This window comes from Pagrus pagrus (assembly GCF_965226575.1).
Source record: "Pagrus pagrus genome assembly, chromosome: 14".
In the NCBI taxonomy this organism is placed as follows: domain Eukaryota; kingdom Metazoa; phylum Chordata; class Actinopteri; order Spariformes; family Sparidae; genus Pagrus; species Pagrus pagrus.
The window spans coordinates 13,982,197-14,002,904 of NC_140198.1; the positions used below are offsets into that span (position 1 = coordinate 13,982,197).

The 20,708-nt window shown below is 39.9% G+C and overlaps 2 protein-coding genes across 3 annotated transcripts; both read right to left on the reverse strand.

Annotated features, from left to right (window-relative positions):
- Positions 1–16: 16 nt before the first annotated feature.
- On the reverse strand, positions 17–18,607 carry kif4 (kinesin family member 4). Of its 2 annotated transcripts, none has more exons than XM_084373325.1 (31): positions 18,550–18,607; positions 16,481–16,621; positions 16,139–16,253; positions 15,809–15,999; positions 15,591–15,680; positions 15,251–15,417; positions 14,559–14,653; positions 14,266–14,385; positions 13,670–13,845; positions 13,401–13,462; positions 13,150–13,282; positions 12,841–12,899; positions 12,534–12,639; positions 12,175–12,282; positions 11,412–11,594; positions 11,217–11,320; positions 10,940–11,084; positions 10,334–10,444; positions 10,102–10,185; positions 9,846–9,959; positions 9,372–9,527; positions 9,152–9,249; positions 8,479–8,608; positions 8,184–8,354; positions 7,962–8,081; positions 7,761–7,829; positions 2,873–2,974; positions 2,415–2,582; positions 2,210–2,335; positions 1,781–1,897; positions 17–625 (listed from the first exon to the last, which is right to left on the reverse strand). In XM_084373325.1, exons 2-31 carry the CDS (start codon positions 16,601–16,603, stop codon positions 422–424), a joined length of 3,747 nt encoding a protein of 1,248 aa, XP_084229451.1. In that variant the 5' UTR covers positions 16,604–16,621; positions 18,550–18,607; the 3' UTR covers positions 17–421. The 2 variants fall into 2 exon arrangements, with proteins under 2 accessions (XP_084229451.1, XP_084229450.1); XM_084373324.1 differs by having other exon boundaries at positions 18,392–18,583.
- Positions 3,722–5,920, reverse strand: LOC311269261 (piggyBac transposable element-derived protein 4-like). Its single transcript, XM_084373326.1, has 2 exons — positions 5,819–5,920; positions 3,722–5,674 (listed from the first exon to the last, which is right to left on the reverse strand). The coding sequence occupies exons 1-2, from the start codon at positions 5,914–5,916 to the stop codon at positions 4,201–4,203; spliced, it is 1,572 nt and encodes a 523-aa protein (XP_084229452.1). The 5' UTR covers positions 5,917–5,920; the 3' UTR covers positions 3,722–4,200.
- Positions 18,608–20,708: the final 2,101 nt, after the last annotated feature.

Below are 20,708 nucleotides of genomic sequence, written 5' to 3' on the forward strand. Positions count from 1 at the left end.
AACAAAACCCAGTTAGTTCTCCTTTTAAAGCAAGATTTGACTGTCAGACTTTATTCAGCTCTGATAGTAAAAGCACAGTGAAAAACCTGAGGGTTGCTCAAAGATGATAAAAGATAGTACTTGTGTAAAATTGCTTGACTGTCGATGGCTGGACAACTGATTTGAAATATCATCAAAGTAAATTTAGTCTTAGTAAACATCATGTACTACGTTAAACTAAAATATTATGTCTTGGTTTCAGGAAATCAATCAAAAATTCATTACTATTCACAGTCCTTCTGTTACCCTCTACAGAAAACAAAGAATGAGCAGCTACTCTCCAGTTACAGTACACAACAGTTAGATCACATATAAAAAAGACACAACGTTGACAAAACATTTAAGCACATGTGTACACCTAATTTAAAACTCCCTACCCTGGTTAAGATTCCTCTCTGATTGGAGTGCAGCCAGAGAAAAAACTGTTCTGAAAACTTGTCAGGAGTCTTTTCTTCTTCTTGAGGAAGCTCGCTGTTGTTCTCTCCTCCTCCTCGTCATCCTCATCCTCTTCCTCTGGCAAGATGGGCTTCCTGACCAACTTCAGGTCTGCAGTGGCATGTCCCATGTCTCCGATTTCCTTAAGCACCTACGATAATGTATATCAGAACACCAGTGTTACATCATTTTAAGTCCCAGTTGCAACAACCATTGTAGGCAAAATATACGTTGAATACACATGTACAGTTTTTACATTTCACTGTCAGGCCTCTGCCTGAGATGTTTACCTAAATCAACAGGAATAACAATGTAGTGACACATTGATAACTAAAAGAACAAACTGGTCCAAGACTTACAAAGTCTTGAGCATAACATCCACATGCATGCCAATCAATCACAGAGCCACCACATAGATGATTATTCCTTATTCCTTGTATCTAAGAGTGCTTTCACACCTAACCTGTTTGATTAGGTTAAACGGACCCTGGTGTGTTTTCCTGGTTAGTGTGAATAATTTAGTCTGGTGTTAAAGCTGTCTTATGAACCCTGGTGTAGATCAAACAACCAAACCGAGACCGCTTGAAAATGTGGGTCTCGGATCGCTTCTAAGCGGACTGCAGTGACATGACATGACAATAGATTAATGATTTTAGCACGATTTCAAGCACTTCATTACTAATTAATCCATCTGCTGATCGTGAACTGTTCAGGATCTTGTAATTGATCTGAAGCCTAGTCTTGTATTTATGTAGTCATTTTTATTAGTCACATCTAGGCCATGTTGAAGCCTACTCCATGTACTGTGACAGTTTATTAAAAACTGTGACAGCAATCCCACAGTAAAAAGCCCTGAATCATTACTGAACAGGAGGACACATCACTATCATCCTCTCGATACATGTAAGTCATTATTCAACATGTGGTTGATCTGCAGTAATAATTGATGTAATTAATAAGAAATGCTCATAATTAGTTATTTCTTTGTGAGCTCCTTGTGACACCAAAGAAGATAAATACACATTAGAAGCATTAAATAGCTGCATAAACTGCAGTGGCATTTGATTCCCCCCCGTGGGTTTTGATGATGTGCTAATGATGACGACCGCTAAAAGTGTTCAATCAGTGAGTTACCTGTCAGTCTGTATGACTTCACGTTTACTCTTCTTGGCTCGTTTGAAAAAATGTCAATGTGAACAGGAACTAAAATGCAACCGTTAATCCCCCACCCCCTCCCCAGTTGGTCCAGACCAAATTAACTGAACTACAGGTGGGAAAACACCCTTTACAGAAGGAGCCAGCTTACCCTCTTAGTGGGTGTACAGGACGGCGGCTTGAAGAATGTGGTGTTGTCGGGGCTGACGGATGTGGGATCTTGAAGAGACACGGAGTCTCTGGAGACACTTTCGGTCTGACTTACATCCTGAAATGAGGGGGAAAAAAGGAAAAAACTCAGAACAGGGCTTATTGCTCTGCACTAGCTTTTCATAAAAGAATTTAATATCTTTAACACAGCAATGAAAGCATAAACTGACTGGACGGAAGAACACATCTGTAGCTGTGGAAATAAATGCAAAACTATGTAATAGTCTGTTAATAATTAAGGAGCAGATTATTACAGCAAATATATCTATATCTAAGAATAAGGTTTCCTTTTACAAGATGTTAAGACATTTAACTGTGTCACATAAATATAAGTTATATGTAAACAGCTGAAAATGATTAGATAACTCACCTCAACAGGCACCTGGATGTCCATATTTCGACATTTCTCATGATCACACTGACAGTTCTCCCCACATGCCAGCTTCCCTTTGCGGCACTTGCACTGCTTGTTGACGCAGCGACCTTTACAGGCACACTAAACAAACAGAAAATACTTAGCATCATTGCATTTCTTTGCATCATAAGTTTACCTACAGTCTTGATCCCAGTCTTACCCCAACTGCTTTTGATTTCTTTGAGACTCTGCGGCCCTTCTCAGGTTTCTCAGGACGCCACTCATCCTCTTCCTGGTCATTCTCATCCTCACTGGGAGACATCAGTTCTTCAATGTTGATGGCCGCACTCAGCGGTGCTTTAGCTGTGGTGAAGCGCTTCCCTTTAGGCTTTCAGAAAAGGAAAAAATCAACAAACGCAAAGAAATGAAATGACGCCTCAATTCACAATCCCAGGAGTCCAGCTGCAAGGCCGGTTTTAAATTAAATTTATAAAGGATTCTGTTCACAGAATCATTCATTCTTCCTGCAATGCTTCCTTTCGGTTTCAACACTGGCCTTGAATAAAACATTACTGGGAAATAACCTTAACTTGGCCAGCTTGGACATTAAAAACGGAAATAACCTTGGATAAAAACACACAACGGAAAGGAAGAAGAAGAATATCTGCATAAACTGACCTTTGGAGGAACGTACTCAAACGAGTCGTCTGGACTGTTTTCGTTGTTGGTTGCAGGTGCAAGGATTTTCTTTGAGCTTGCCAGGTGGAGCAACGAGAATTTCTGTTGAGGGAAAAAAAACAGACATGGTTTGATTTGAGCCAATCACACAGTTGAAGTCAAGATAAATGCAGTTTCATGCCATGTCAATATCATAAATGAGCTGAAAGTTATTTGTTTTTGGTTCAACTTGACTTTTTGTGTAATAATGCTTGTATAACCTCAGCCCTGCAATGCATAATCAAGCTATATCCTTTTTTTCCCCCTCGGGATAACCTGTGCTATCAGAATATTTATGCTGCAGTGATATCACATGAATGTAAAATAATCATAAGACCATAAAGACTAAAGACAAAACAAAAATTCAGTCTCACAGATCTTTATTGACATAACACACAAAAAGTGTCTTCGGGGACTAATAAAGTCAACATTTGAGGTAATGCAGTTTTTCACGCCTCTGCAAGCGTCATGGATCCACCTGATGGTGCCTCTAGGATCCGTTTTCTTCATGGTGTTTATGTCTGAGCGCGGGCAGTCTCTTCTGTTGTCACTGTACACCAACATTCAGGCTTTACCAAGAGCTTGGGTCTGGTACAGTTGTCTACATACAGATAGCCAAAGCCCCTGTAGGCTGGCCTTATCATGGACATTACAGAGACATATGCAAGTTCTGCCCCTGAGGCAAACTATGAATTGCCTGTGTACATGGTGAGGTCCAGGGTGTAGCCATTGCTGCTGTCGGCCAAAAGTTTGAGGGCCCAACTGGTTGGCTTCATTTTCATATACTGAGGTAGTAATAAAGTCAACAAACTAGGTAATTACGTTCAAAAAGTTTCCCACTTTTGCAAGAAAAGTCGTTTCATTTTTTCCACAAATTTTTGTCTACAGCATCACTGATGCCATTTCTCAAAGCAGTTCCTGTCAGCTATGAGACAGAGGGCAACACCACAATCCTTACATTTCCAGGGAGTGGATTGATTGACCTTCCTGGTCTGCCTGCAGAGCACACGGGGCTTACGTCCGTATGAGGCCCTCTTGCTTGTTTCAGTTTGTTTAGAGGTCAGCACGGGTACATGCTCACTCTGTTTTTTGGCAGGGGGGATAGCAATTGTGACACCACACAGCTGGGCTGTCAGCTCCTCCAGAAAGGCCCTGTGGGTCATGGGCTGTTCATGCTTCTCTCTGCAGAGCTCCTTATGAAGCAGGAAGCTGTTAGCGGCGGCAATGTCCAAAAAGTGGAGAAACAATGTCCTGTACAAGCGCATGGTTTTGTGGTGGACTGTGTAGTACTAAATGAGTTGATCTGACAAATTAACACCTCCCATGTTCTTGTTATATTCCATGACAGGGTTCGGGCATGAAATGGATGTGGTGGTCCAGCTGCCATCCTCAGTTTTTACTCTCCTCTGCACTGTGCTTCCAGATAAAGCTGGGTGGATTGTCGAGCAGACGGCAACCTCACGGGCGTCCATCCACTTTACGAAAACCAGTTGGCCATCACGGATCCACCCGATGATGCCTTTAGGATCCGTTTTCTTCATGGGGTTGATGTCTGAGCGCGGGCAGTCTTTTCTGTTGTCCCTGTACGTGCCACATGCACCAACATTCAGGCTGTGCAGATCCCTGAAGAGTTTAGGACTGGTATAGAAGTTGTCTATATACAGATGATAGCCACAGCCGCTGTATGATGGCTTTATCAGGGACATTACAGAGTCGTATCCCACTGCTGCGCCTGAGGCAAACTGTGACTTGCCTGTGTACACGGCAAAGTCCACGGTGTAGCCATTGCTGCTGTCAGCCAAAACAAAGAGTCTGAAGCCCCACTTGTTTGGCTTCAATATTATATACTTTGTCATGCCGTGTTGGGCCTTTGTTGCCACCATCCTCTCGTCCATTGACAGGTTCTGCCTGGGGTGGTAAAAGGCTTTGCATGCTTGTCTGATGGTATCCATGAGGGGCTTCAGTCGAAACAGGCAGTCATAATCTGGTGTCCCCTTCTTTCTGTCGTTCTCATCATTTTCATCAGGGTCACTCATGTGGATGTTCCATGATATGACCTGATACCTGTCCCGTGGCATCACAATGGATGGAAACTGCATGCTGAAAACTGTTTTTTTTCTCCAGTAATCCTGGATGTTACTCAGTCTCACCAACGCAAAAAAGAAAGTCAGTCCCACATATTTGAAAAAGTCTGGAAGGTCGATTTTGGTCCATGAATATTTCTTTCCATTTGCAATGCTTTTCTTGGCCTGTTTATTTGTGTTATGGCAAATTGTTAGAGCGGCCTCATTGCTGACAAACAGCTTGAAAAGGTCCAGTGGTGTATATGCACAAGTTGAGTTCAGCTGATGTCCTGGTGGTCTTGCTGGGACAAACATCTTTGGCACGGGACATATGTCTGGATCAGTCTTCATTTTCCAGGGTTTGTTTGAGGCTTCTGACCTTGGCTTTGGCCCAGGTGGAGATCTAGATCTGGGAGATCCGAATAGGCCTCTTGAAGCACTCCGTGTGTGGCCTGACCTGGTTTGTTTTCTTCCTCTGGCACGTCGTAGAGATTGTGTTCTTGCCTGCATGTTTCCATGACCCCTCCCTTGTGGGGGTGTCTGCTGTCCTACTGCAGCAGAAGTTCTAGGCACCTCATCCTGCTCAGGAGAAGAAGGGAGGCTGGCCTGTTGTTCTTCAGCTGAGGTGCAAGGCTCTTTATCTTGTTCATTATCATCACTGTCAGAGGAGGAAGTCTTCTCATCTTGTTCAGTATCATCACTGTAAAATAATTAGAATGAAGAAAAACATATTAGATCATATATATCAGACCAATACGTGTATTTGTATTGTAAATCTCACACAGAATGTTGCCTATTCAGAATTTAATTTCACATATACTGTAAATAAATATATGCCACTTACTCTTCAGCTGGATCAAGACCGTACTCGTATGCCAGCTCATCATCTGTGAGGAAACTTTCTGCTCCCGATTCCTCATCATCCCCACTATCAAGGAACATGTCAAGGGCTTGTTCCTTTGCGTAACTTCGTCGCGATGCGCAATGTAAAAAAACAAAACCTCTCCTATACCCCCGTAACACGGGTCAAAAAACTCACGTGCTAACATCTGGCTTTTGTCGTGAATGTGTATTTTTGTCATTCACTCTCGGGTCAATTGACGCTGCAGTAGTCAAGGGTATTTATCGCCTTGCCATTGCCTGTAATGTAAACACAACAGCCAGGTCAACATGCTAATATTTGCCACTCTCCAGGCGCGATGCTATTACAGTATATGTGTTGAAGTTAAGGCCGCTGGCTTGTTAATACTTTCCCATCCGTCTCTTCTCAAGCAGTGCTTGAAAATTGTTCAGTCAACACCGAGTTTGAAAGAGATACTTAAGTAAGACATTAAAAAAACGTAACTGCTGTTAGTGGCTTCTGTGTCTGTCGGCCGCCTGATCGGTACCGCACATCTCAACAGAGATGAGATAAGAAGCGAGAGTTGTGTCTTCTGAGTGCTTTCTACCGTCCCCTGCATTTTCGGTGCGTTTGTGATAACGAACGTGACAAGCAGAGAGAAACGAAAGCAAAAAAAAAAATTCCTTTTTTATTCACCAGTGCTGTGCTGTGACTGTGCCTGACAAACATGAGACTGAAACGCAACATAAGTTATTTCTTATGTTTGATAAATGCTAACGAGAAAAATTGTTTGTGAACTACAGCTTGGAAAGAAAACCACACCGCACATTAAAAAATGCGTTGATATGTGCATGCACAAAAATGAAAATTGCATTTTCCGGGACCACTGTGGGACCAGAAACAGACAACATATAGTTGAAGGTCATATTGATAACATTTCTACGTTGACAAATCATTAAAAAAAAAAAAAAAAAAAAACATCTACAGAGCTTGTAAAAAGGTGCAGAATAAAAGTACCTCTTTTCTTTAAAAACATTATGATTATGAATCAACAATTTTAAAATGTCGGCAAGTCCAAAATGATTGTTTTGTTTATACTGCATCTGTGTAATAATTTTTAAGTTTGGTTCCAGTGTCTGCCAAGGTTTGTGAGCCAACAGTATAACGTTGTTGGTGTCTCGTGGTATCTGTTTTTCATCAGCAATCAACTTTTTTGGTATTTCGCCAGTTTGTGTGGGAAAAAAAGAAGAATAGCCGAGTTCAGTATGCATCTAGCATTTAGCTAGCTAGTTTTCGCAACGTTAACTTTAGCTAGCGTTAGCAACATTAATGTTTACTAGTTAGCTTTAGCAACATTAGCCAATGTTTGCTTGCTTATGTCATACACAAACTAGCAACCACATGAAGGGGCAGGTAATTTGAATGCAATGGAAGATGGAAAGCCACATTTAGTAGCTGGTTGTTATCAATAACACCTTAAGGTGGTACTCCTCACAGGGGCACATTGTTTTAAAACAAGAAACTGATTTTCTAACTCTCAGTCCAGGTTTAATTACAACTCTGGACTAATGCTGGAAAATAATGGATTGGTATTGACAAGAGCCTTTAGGCTTGTGTTAACATTGTATAGCCCAAGCTGCATATAATAGTGTATTGTGGGGACTGGATTAATTACCAGACAGCAAAGCCAAAGCTCAGTATAATACTTCTATTATTTTCTAAACTAGAATTTCTTATTTATGATATAGCCTTTTCATTTTTCTCTCAAAGTGCACCAGATTTAACTTTGAGATGCGCAAAATTTTCTTCTGGGGGAGCACGTACCCGGACCCCCCTACAGGTCTGGGAACCCCCCACCATAGTTTCATGAAATCCTGAGGGAAAAATTATTTGATTATTAAAGAAACAAAACAGCCTGTAATGATGAACTAAATCATAAAGTTACCTGTCTGTATTGCTCATTCTCCTCCACAAGTTTCTGGTTCTGTTCACTCAATTCTCGCAATTCTTCTTCCTAAAACAATGTTACATATAATGGCATGATTAATTTTTGATGATCATTTTGTACGACTTCTCCTTTAAAAAAAACAAAGTGAAATACAGAGACAAAGGTTGATTAAACCCTCTTCAGCTGCTGGAGACAAACCTTGACTTTGAGGCGCTCGAGAAGTTCATTCTCCTTTGAACTCTCCTCATCGGTCTGCTTTCTTTCGTCTGACTCTGCACTGATGGGTTTGCTCTGTAGCTCGTGAAGGAGGTAAAGGACCTATGCAAAGGGAAAAAATATATATATTGAGGGGAAGACTTCATAAATATTCATGTATCTACAAAGAGTGTAAACTTGTACACAAGTAAAAGCTATAAACACCTTCTCTTGATGCCTCTGCTCTAGTTCCACCAGCTGCTGCTGATGCTCCATGTCCATGGTTGACATGACATTTCTCTCATCTGCCAGCATCTTCCTCAAATCTTGTGCATTTCCCTTTTCCTGTTTGACTTCACTCTCTAGCTTGGCACTGGCTGTTTTAGCAGACACCAGCTGAATACAAGGGAGAAGTTGATGGGTTTTATTTTTCTTAAATACAAAGAGCAACCAATGAAGTTTTGTTACTAATTTAGCACACAGGTGTGAATTTAAAGCAATGTATTAGCATTTTGCTCACCTCAGACATCAGGACCTTGAGGGCATACTTGGCATCCACTATGCTTGTAATGCCGTCTATGCGCTGTTTCAGACGCCCTTCGCCATCGGCAGCAAGAACTTTCTGCTGAAGGTCAGCGATCTGGGCATTCCTGCGAACATACAAATCAAGTGTTGCTACACCATTTCATGATAATAGAAAAATTCCTTTCAAAAGAAATTTCAGACTTTCAGCCTCTTTATTTAGTCATTTAGTTGTTTTTGTTTGTTTTGTAAGGTGACCTTGAGTGCCATGAAAGGCGCCTCCAAATAAAATGTATTATTATTATTATTATTATTATCATTCCATATAAATTGAGTTTTCTCAGGTTAATACATACCTGCGGTGGCATGCATAGCAGTATCGTTTCTATTCAAATTTAAACATATTCCTAACCTTTAAATAAAGCTCAACTTTCCAAGACTTTGTATGAACCCTGAAAATCACTACACATCTGAAAAAATCCTGGAATAAAGATACTAAACTAATGTTATCTGTAGATATTTTTGAGAAACTGGTATTGCAATAGCTCACATTGACATGAAATAAGAGCACATATAGTTGTTAAACAATAAATGCATGTCATCGGATGTTGTGTAGTATAATGGCTCACATTTTAAGAACTGTTGGGACTGAGCTGCTTTGTCAGACTCACCTGAGGCCCATCTCTGTCTCCAGGTTCTCCACCTGTTTGGCCAGAGGCGCCTCCAGTGCCCCGTGGCTCTCCAGCTCAGAGATGATCAGTGTGCGACGCTGCAAGAAGGGACACCAAAAAGCAAAGGATTGATTTGTTGTAACATATCTATTTGCTTGTGCACTGGATGTCCGCTTTTCTAAATGTGAGCATGCTGAACAGTAGAGAATTCACATCTCACCCTGATTTTTGCAGCGGGTCGCTCCCCTGCTTCCATCTGCTGTTTGAGGTGGCTGACCTCTTGAGCCAAGACCTTTCTGTCCTCCAGCAGGTCGTTGAGGTGGCGTCGTGCCTCGTCTGTGCTGACCATCACCTCCACTTCATTGAGAAACCATGTCTGATCACATGAATACAATCGTTGAGTTAAGGCAGATGAATTTTCTTTGTCTAACCTTGCTGGGTATATTCATATGGACAACAACACTGTTAGGACTTCTGTTCAGGAAAATCCGCCACCATATTCTCTCGGGGTGTCACGATTTCTACGACAATACTTTGAGACTTTATGAGCCACTGAAACAAAACGCTTTAATTATTTTACTTATCAGCAACCAATATATTGTGCATCCCTGCAACATAATAACCATACTAATCATGTTTTGTTGCACAAGTATAGTTTTGAGCACAGAGAATCACTTGAACCAAGCCTTACTACCTTAACTCGTGCAGCGGCTCCCTCCATTCCTCTGTTGTGGACATCTTTGCGTTTGTCTGCCACCTCACTTCTCTTCTGAAGGGCATCTTTCAGTCGCTTGTTTGCAGCTGCAGCCTGTAGGGGAAAAAGTAAATAAAAATGAAAACTGTAATACATGTTTTTTTTTTTTTTATACAAGTTGAAAATAAAATCCGGTATATTTACACGTAGATCATGTAAATTAAAATTATACAGACAATAGACCAAGATGCCTCACCTCCTCAGTTTTACGACGCAGAACATTGGCCTGTTTCTCGAAATCCCGCTCAAGTTTAAGCAACTCGTACTGCCGTTTACGATCCTGTCAAACAGATAAAAAATACACTGTTGAGTTCGTGAAGACAAAGAACCTCAAATAATAAGTGTCAGGAAAAAAGGATTTAGAAGATTTGATTGGTTGAATTTATAAATCCAATGTCCTGCATTGTCTCAAGAAGATCTTCACAAACCTTCTCCTTCAGCTGCAGCACCTCTCGGTCCTTCTTGCTCTTCCACTGTCTGAATTTGTCAGAATCATCCCTCATCTGCCTCATCAGCTGTGTGCGCTGGGACTTCATGGCCTATGAGAACACAGTGTTACTGTGCTTAGATTTGACAGCTGTTTGAATACATTAACATCTCAAAACCTCAACCGGTCATTTCAAGAGATACCACTACAAATGAAGCATTGTGGGGCCTGAGAGATGGCCTGGCCTTCAAAATCATGTTCTCTAGCCACAAGGGAACATACCCGTCAGATACAGACCACAGCAAAAATCACATCATTTTTATTTATCCATTTTTTCCAATGAAAATAAAATGCACAAAGTACTATTTCTACAAAAAACGTGACACATCACATTAGCAATAACTGTCAAAAATAATCGCAATATGATTATTTTTTGCAAGTTGCTCAGCCAAACTAAAAACTCAAAATAAAACTTGCGTCAACATCTTTGGAATGAAAACAGCAATACAGATATTAGAAAAATTAACTGTAATTGTGTATTTACATTGAACATGCATAAACGTCCCGTCACCATCAAAAAAAAAAAAACTCAATAAAAGTAAATTACCTGTATTTCCTGCATGAGCTTGCTAACTTTCTGAACGGAGGACTCTTTGAGTTTCAGCATCTTGGACTGATCAAGAAGCTTCCTCTTCATGTCTGTGAGCTGGCCCTCCAGCTCCTGAAGTCTCTTCCTCCGCTGCTCGCTAAGCCTGGAAGCAGGTGAAGTGTGTGAGATGAAAGAAGTGTAAAGTGAAGGTTTATGAGCGTGCTTTACTTTTATGTCAAAACAAATTAACTTGGAAAAAATATTACTACAGGCACAACCAAAAAAGTGTCCATACTTTGCCTGGTTGGTGTCTTTCTTCACAGACTGAAGAGCCAAGACCAGTTCCTCTTTCTCCTTCTGCAGTGAATCCACTGCTGACTGTAGACTGTGGACATTTTTCTGATGGACAAAAAAAATAAATACATAACCAACTTTTTCAGTAAATACACTTTTGGCAAAATCTCTGTCGATACCAACAAAAAACACTCACCTGGTGTTCTGACGTCATCGGCTCCAGCTGCGTGTCATTCTGGCACATTTTCTTCACAAAAGCTTCCTTCAAGCACAACACTTTGTTCAGCTCGATAAGTTCCTTGGAGAGCTGGGCCTGCCGCAGTGCATGATGGGTTGTGAAGGCCTCTGGGGACTCCTTACCAGCCATGGCAGTAACATCCTGTTAAATGTGTTAGAAGTGGAACATATGATAATTAAATTTGGTTCAGAAAAAACTAAAAGCTAAGGGAGAAAAATGGTCTTTATTCTCTGATCAGTTAATGCATGCAAGAGAAGAGATCTTTCTACGGAAGAATTGATTTTAATAAATGTATAGAATATAGGGCTGATATGGACGTCAAGGTCATATTGATAATAATTCCATGTAGACATTTCATCTTCTTTTTTTTCTTTCTTTTTTTTATAATAGTACATCTACAGAGCTTCTAGAAAGTTAGTGCAAGTACTGAAAGAATAGAGGTGAGTAAGCTAACATTAAATGTGCATGTGCAGCAAAAACATTTGTGAAATATAAGTCGTATACAAGTTAAGATGATATACAGTATATAGTCTCCTATCTGCATAACAATATAATATCGATATTATATTATACTACCCTGCCCTAGTAGAACAAATATGGAACTAAAGAAAAGTCTGCAGTCACTGTAGTGTAAAGAACAACACAGCAGAATTTTCAATTTAGTAAAGTAACTATTATATAAACAATCTAATAATGACATAATATGAAATTGTCAACGTACTGATGGCGACTCATCTGCTGCATTTTTACTGCCACTCCCAGACACTTCAGCTTCATCCTCTCCTGCAGCCATAGCATCAATGGAGGCGGCGATGCCTGAGCTCTCATTCTTAAAAGAAAAAAATAAAATAAAAGATAAACCATGAAATTCTGTAAATGCATTTGTTCTAGACAAGTTCTAATACAAATAAAATAAAAAAAACACATTATCAATGAATCACATCAATTATATTTGAAAGAATCAGTTCAGTTGTATAAAAAGTCAAATATAATATCCGACGCAAATCTGACCATTACTAATTCAGTAATGCTTTGTAATGTTGTGTTTTGGTGGATTATAATAGAAGCAGACTTGTGTACCTTGAGCTCCAAGATGATGTCTTGCAGGTTCCTCATCACCTCAACGTTCTCCTTCAACTCCTGGTCCTCCAGTGTCTCCAACATTTTCTCAAGATCCACTGTACATCTGAAATTAAGGTAAATAAAGAGTGTGGCTCAATATGGTCCGTGTGGCAGTGGTCACGTGAAATACCTGAACTCTTAAACTGTAGTACATTAAAAACCAAACAAAGCTTTTAACAAGAATAGCTTAAGAATTCTGTGTTCTCTTGAAGCTTTGTTAGATCCATCCTGAAGCCCTGCTGACTTCATGCCTTTGTAAACTTACGCTGCGTGGTGCCGCAGTTGTTCCAGTTTGCTTTGTAGTTTCTCATTTGCTTGTTCTGTCTGTAGAGTAAAACACAATATGATAAACATGATGGATTCACAACAGTGAAATATGAGCGAAAGAAGTAATATAAGACTATGTCTAAGACTGTTTTTTTACCTGTTCATGTTTTATTTCATTGCTTCGATTGTCTTTGCTTTCCTCTACCCCACAGGTACAAACTAACACATACTAACTCATAGCAACAGTTTTGCTAACAACAATGACTGTGGAGGAAGGATTAGTAAATGTTGTTAGGGTCTGGCTCACCGTAATGATCTTCTCAAACATGAAGGCTGTCTGTCCGGCTGCCTCGCTCAGCTCCCTGCTCAGCTTATTGTTCTCGTCCTGCAGAGCGCGGTTCCTTTCCAGCAGCTTAGACACATTTTCTGCTGGCTCGGGCCTGTAACACAGGGACCGAGTAACCGTTAAGGCCCTTTGTTATGGGTAATAGCTTCCCTGGGATGCATCTATTTGACATCCTGGCGGGTCATCGATTTATTGTGAAATTTATTTCTTACCCAGAGAGCACTGGGGCTACTCCTCCACGGGCATGAAGAAGCATCACCTGAAGCTCCTGAACCTGAACAAGTGTGTAAATCAAGACATTTATTACACTCTAAATGGGACAAGAAGGAACATGTGTATTATATACGTTCTGTCTCATCAATCTCTGATCCCTTTCCTAAAGAGCAGTCTGTACAAAACAAAGGTTTCCAAATTGAAAACAAGTAAACTGAACTGGATTAATTTACAGCATTATAACACGAGGTAATGGCAGTTTGTGTACCTGTTGTTTCAAGCGGTTCATTTCTGCAGCTCTGGGGTCGACATTGACTATAGGTTTGTTTTTAATCTTGCGAGCTCTGTCAGCATATCGCAGTGTGTTGATGGTCTCCTCCATGTTTGAGTCTGCAGGACTGATGCAGGCAATCATCAAAGTATGGCTGTTGCCTCCTAAAGAATCTGATGAAACAAACACAAAAAAAGTTCATAAAATTGTTTTGTAGATTATTCTGCAGTCATTCCCTGTGTTGAATCGTTGAATACTGGCTTGTTCTCATGTACTTTAACCAGTACTGTTGCCATTTTTGTGTTAAACAATCAACAGTTTAGAAATACACGGATCCTGTTAAGCGTGTACCAACATTACACATCATGAAATTAACAATTCTATCAATAGAGCAGCACAACAAAGCTTATTCTTTTTATGATAGAACAGATGCATTCATGAAAAACTTTCCATTCAACCATCAAAGCAGGATGCCTTACATACGCTTTCCAACTATGATTTGCTGGTGTTTGAAGGCCCTCAAAGTGAGGAATGTATCCGAGCCAGAAATAATGACCACCAAGTAACTTTTGAACATCTAAATCAAAGCTTACCTTGAAGCAGGCGGGTGAGCTTGGAGTCTCTGTAGGGAACAAAGGTATTTTTCTTGCTTTCATCCCCCAAGGCACTGATCACATTACCCAAAGACAAAAGGCCACGATTGATGCTGATGCCTGAAGATGAAAATGAACGGCATCAAAACAGAAATGCCGTTAGCAAGCACGCGTTCACAATACAAAGAGACAACACGGAAATGTTACAGTACGTTGTATTTCATTGGGAGAATCACAAACTCTCGGCTGAAAACTTTTAACCAAGCAAATCTGTCGAAAAATGTTCAGTTTACCTTCTTTTAAACGATCTCCCTCTGCTTTGGTTTTCTTTTGCCTTTCTGAACCAGCCAGATCCACAAGGTGCAATTTGGAAACAACTGAATCAGCTCTGTAACAAAAGATTACACAAATATTCAGCATGGAGAAGGTAGTGAACTCAAAATGTTGCTTTATATGCAAAAGAATGATGACGTGCAAACACTATGCCATGTGGCATTTTTATGAAAAATAGCAGCATAAACACATGAATACATTATTTTAATGATGCATATTACGTATTTAAGCCTAGTTCAAATTCATTTATTGTAGTTCACCCTTTAGTAAACTTCCTAGAGGGCTTCACAATCTAATAAAGGAATGAGGATAGATAACTTGATTTCACACTGGTTCCAGTAAATCCAAATCTAATCTAGATAAATCTATCTAACTATAGCCCAAGGCAAAACAGTTTATACCGAATTCATGGACTTCATGGAATTCAACAGGACAACCGAGATTGAATTAACTTATACAATGCAATAAAAACTGTTTAAATAAAAAGGTGCTCTTCATGATTGTTGACCCAAATACACTACAGTAAGCAGTCAACCTGTGTTGTGTGTGCATGTGTCAGTTAAAGTTTTTCTGTGTGCAAACAAAATGTATGCTGAGGTTAAACAAAACAAATGATAGCTGAAATTATTATGAAAGAAGACACCCAACTTACTTGTCTTTCCCTCTGCGCTGCTCCAGCGTGATGGTGAAGATGGCGTGTGAACGTGAAGAAGCTGCGTTCATCGCCGTGGAACCCACAGTGCGAGCAGAATTTCCCAGCTCCAGACAGCCCACCATCTCCTGGGCTGAGAACACCTGCTTCTCAGTTAAACCCACAATCTGGAAAACAGAAACACAAGATTATATTTAAACATGTACCGACATGAAATGTTATCAAGGTTTAAAATTAGACGGGAATGCAGCTTAGTTAGGTTTATCTTTCTATATACTATGAGCTTCAAAGAAATGTGACAGTATTTGTGTTTACTCTTGTAAACATGTCCGTCACTCACCTTAATCCCCTCTTTAGGGTCTTCCCGGATGCTGAGGGCAGGTTTATCTTTAGACGCACACAGCAAGTCCAATATATCTTCGTTATAGATCTATAATCAAAAGCAGGAAACCTTAACTAAATTACTTGAAAAGGCCATTGAGCAATGGAATAACATTTAGTGAATGCCAGGAAAAACAATACATGCCTAAATTACATTAAATATAAATGTCCACCAACCTCCAGATAGGAAACTGCCAGAAGGAAGTCACAGTCTGCCCTCTTCTCCTTTTCCTCAAAGATCCTTCTGATAACTCGTGGAATAACTCCGACTGAAGAATCGTCTTCTTGTGCTGATGTGTACGTTCCTCCCATGGAGAAGGTCTTCCCTGATCCCGTCTGTCCATATGCAAGAACTGTGGCATGGTAGCCTACAAACAAGGACAATGTAGTGTGGACATAAAATAATTCAAAAGATAAGATGTGCTTTTCTGTCAACATAAAACTAATAAAAAGTTCCTCCCAAAACAGAAAAGATAGATAACATAAAATGTTAAAATCTATACATACCTTTGAAAAGCCCATTCAATAAGGAGGACACAGCCGTATTGAAGACTTCTTCTTGTTCAGCAGTGGGATCGAAAACATAATCATAGGTGAACGCTTTCTCTGTGCCAACAATCACCTGAAAACAAACAGAAAATAACAAAAATCAAACCATTTTTATTTTAATTGAACCAGATTTTTTTTAACACACACACACACACACACACACACACACACACACACACACACACACACACACACACACACACACACACACACACACACACACACACTAAACTTTGCATAAAACATTACTTGAAAACAGACAACAAAAAGTATTTTCCAGGACTGTTGTTGAGCACACACCTGTGGCTCCCCAGGCACAAAAGTGAGACAGCACTGACATCCCTCATTGATTTCTTTAGGTACCAACGGCCGACATCGCAAGGCAACCCGCACTGGGATCACCTTTGCATCCTCATTTGCCATGGCGCAACACTCCTTTACCTAGAAACAGAAGAGGTTCACATAATGAAGCCAGGGAAGATCAGTCCAGTGGACAGAAGACTTTTATAAACCTTCATTTTCTGTAAGAAACAGGAGTTTAAACGACGTTGACACTGACACCGAATGGCTGGAGGCTTTTACTCATCGCTGACATGAATAATAAAAGATCATGTGAACAGATGTGTATGAATATAGATGAGTGGCGGAAAAGATCTCAGTAACAATAGCAACTGTGACTGATAAAAAAAAAGTTAGGGTTAGAAATGTGCGGTAAAAATGTATTCAACCATGACATCCCTAAACTGAGGCTGAATTTTGTGAACTTGATACATCAAGGCTGAATAGTTGAGTCGTATGTACATTGGTGTGGTACATGTGCATTGCTTGGACATTGAAAAAGTGTAAAAATAAATAAATAAATAACTCATCAACAGAAAAAAACATGTTCGCAGCACAGCAGGAATGAAAACAATTATCTATTGTGTTAGTCTGTGGTTCTATATAGTAATTAGCGGTGTCACGATTTTGACTCTAAATCAAAACAAGCTTTCAATTTCTTTCTAACATTGCTAGAGATCCTTTATTGATTTGCTTGGAAAGATGGACTCGGGACAGATTTAAGAAACCAAACTTTGTAACAAACTGAATTTCTAACTTTTGTTGTAAACTGTTGAATCCCTGAAGGGTGATATTTTTTGTTGGAGTGGAGTCTGGAGTCATCTTTTTTGGCTAATATTATAGCTTATAGCTGTCTCAACCTTACTTGCCAAAAGTCACAAGGATAACGTTAAACTGTTGTTGCAAAATACCCCTATCTTTTTGAAGAATTTGAAAATGTAAATAACAGTTGTCAGAGAATAAAAACAATGATCTGCTGATCTTTACAAATCCAGATGTAAGTCTAACAATGGCCATCAGTGCTAAAAGAAATGTATCTAAGAATCAATTGTGAAATAGCATTTAGTATGGACACATTTAAGTCATACCTTGAAGGCGATGTTAACTGATTGAGGCCAGGATAATAGCACTAAAACAAAGAGGAAATCTCACCCTAAAACAGAAATTAAACTTATTTCCCCTAGTTTCAGTTTCTGCTAATGTGGATGACTGCCTCCACATTTAATGACATCAAAGACACTTTGCAGTTGGTTCACTATGACTGAACACAATTAATAATGTTTTTTTTGTTTGAGATGTTACATCCAAATCGGAGCATGGCTTCCAGTGATGAATTAGAAAATGTCCACATGACTCCGTAAAACCACAATAAGTGTCGTCATTGTGTCCAAACAGTTGGCTCATTATTTTCCATCTATGCAGCAGCTCCACTTGTCTGATGATGACATCATAACATACAGTCCATCTTACACTTGAATTTTCTCATAAAAGGATTATTTTATCTTGTCTTCCGCCCAGACAATTCAAAACCGAGCTGTGCGATTAACTAACTTTACTTTTCGGCTGGATTACTTCCCCAACTGTAACTTTACTCACTCGACCCGTCTCTATCGTACATAAGCAAGTTAGCTAGCGAGCTAAAACGTTACCTTCTTTTAAATTAAGACACTGGGCAAGCGACCAATTTATTGTTTAGCAGCCGTGCAACGTGCAATTTATATTGAATTAAAGGCAAAAGCGTTCCCATTGGACAAACAAATATCCATCAGTCCTGCTGATGGATGACAGTTAAGTTAAAGTTGGTGTCAGTTCACCGTTAACTGACTAGCTTGATAGCTGCACTTATTAGCAAGATATTGACCATAGCATTACCTTGTCACGTTCCCTCCCGTGCCAGCGTTTAAATATCACAAAAGCAGCATTCAGCGGCTATGGTTGATAACTGCAAGCTGTAATCCTGGACGCTATAAATAAAACACAACTTGTTGCGGCTAACTCAATTAACTGTAGCCCTTTTCCCGTGTACTTACACCGACGTCTATGAGATGATTGTTGTTACTGCAGTGCCCGCCACTTTCAAACACTGAGCTCCGCCTCCTCCTTCTTCTTCTACTGCTGATTTACGGCAGCGTCAACGCGGGGCGCCAGCGACACTGACATCTAGAGGACAAAAATAAAACTACAGTATGTGTAAAACAACAACCGTATGAGACAATTTCTACTCTGCACACATGAAACACACATGTTTAGTTAGTTTTCTCTGCCTTTTTGGTGTTAGTGAGCCCGTGTCTTCTTCACAGTGATAACAAATTCTGATTCTCTTCCATATTCAGCCTTTTTTAGGTGCATTCAGAAAACTGGGTAGCTACGTTTGAAGGAGCTGGCAGTAAACAAATTAATCAGGACTTTAAGGTTCAAAAACTCAAAGGGCTTCTATTAATTTTGACTTTTGAAAAGAATCCAGTCTGTAAATGAGTCATCAGTATTCAAATGGGTGTCCCAATGAGCTGAGCACATAACCGATAATGTAGCCCCCTGAATAATTCTTTCATGAGCAGAATGGCAATAATGTGTTAGACTGTGAGCATGATAAAAATGTCCTTGTATCATTTGTGTTAGTCAAACGAACCAAATGAATAACTAACTGGAATTCTGTGTTGATTTCTTGTATGCATAAGACCCAAGCTTGCAGGGTTAAAGGATGGGTTCACCCAAAAATAAAAATTCAGCCATTGTCTACATTACTCTCACTCAGGCAGACGGAAAGTCAGTCAAAGTTTCTAAAAAAAAAAAATTTAAGAAAAAGCTTCACAGCAAAACATCATTACAGCATTCTCCTGAACAACTGAAGGAGATGGGGACATGTTTTTAACACATTAAGAAACAGCAGTATATGAAAGATTAAAATGGCTCCATACATCTTATCTGATGTTATTCAAGTCTCCAGAGGCATTCAAGATCCCCAAATGATTTTTTTTACACCCTAATCAAAGCCAGGATCCTCACTGTGGCTGCCAAGCTAAAAACGTTAGCAGACTCAATTTGAAGTTGACCATGCATCAAGGGTGTAAATAATGTCTTTTTAAATCAATTTTGCATCTCCGGGCTTCTGGAGACTTGGATTAGGCCAGATGAGCTGTACAGGCCATTTTCCACTGACGTCATGTTCAGGGTGGGAAGCTCGAATGCTGGGATGATGTTACACTGCTGCGTTCCAGGCTGCAAGTCTTGTAAATGTAGAGAATCTGACAAATCGTTATGATTTCACCTCCTCCTGATTTATCAGCAACTTATGAGATGATGGATAATGAAAATCTGGAGGGACATTGGGCCATGAATTAAAAGTGCAATATGTAAGAATTTTTAGGTGAAAACATTCAAAGTCTCACTATAATTATCTAACAGTTCTGACGTTATGACATTTATTTATTATGCTGCAAAGATAGTTAGCATGCTAACCAAGTAGCCCCAAACCATCCTAAAGCCTGTGTGCAAGCAGTGGAAACACGAACACTCCCCCGGGTCTCTGAACTCCCAGTCCGGCCAGCTAGCTGCATGGCTAATTGAGCTAACTAGTGGCAGCTATATTTCAACAGGTGGTCAATCCTTACATATTACACCTTTAAGGTAAGACCCATTAGTTAAAATAAGCATTCAACCACTCTACCATCAGATGACATCCAGTGCGTTTCACTTCCAGGTTTAAATTGTGTCCAAGATGTGCGTTGATATTTTGAATTATTTTACACTTTTCCTTTTGTGTTGTGTAACACTGCAATAAACAGCAAGGTCAGCTAGAAAGTGGTTGAACGCTAATGTTGGCTGTTGTCTGATGAAAAGCTAGGAAGGAAGCTGTGAAATGAACTGAACTCGAACACAGCAGCTCCCCACCCTGAGCCTGATGTGTGAGGAAAATGGCCGCCTTCTGAAAATAGTCTATGTTGTCTTTTTTACATTATAAAGCAAGGCCATCTGCCCCCATCTGTTGTTCTTAGTTGCGTAGGAGAATGCTGCAACGCTGTTTTGCTATAAAGCCCCAGAGATGCTTTGTGGACTATGAAACTCCACCTAACTTTCCATCAACGTGGGGTTGAGTAGATAATGACCGAATATTCATTTTTGGGTGAACTTATCCTTAAACCTATCTCTCTGAATTCTCTATGGTGACAGTTTTAAGTCAGAGTAAAAG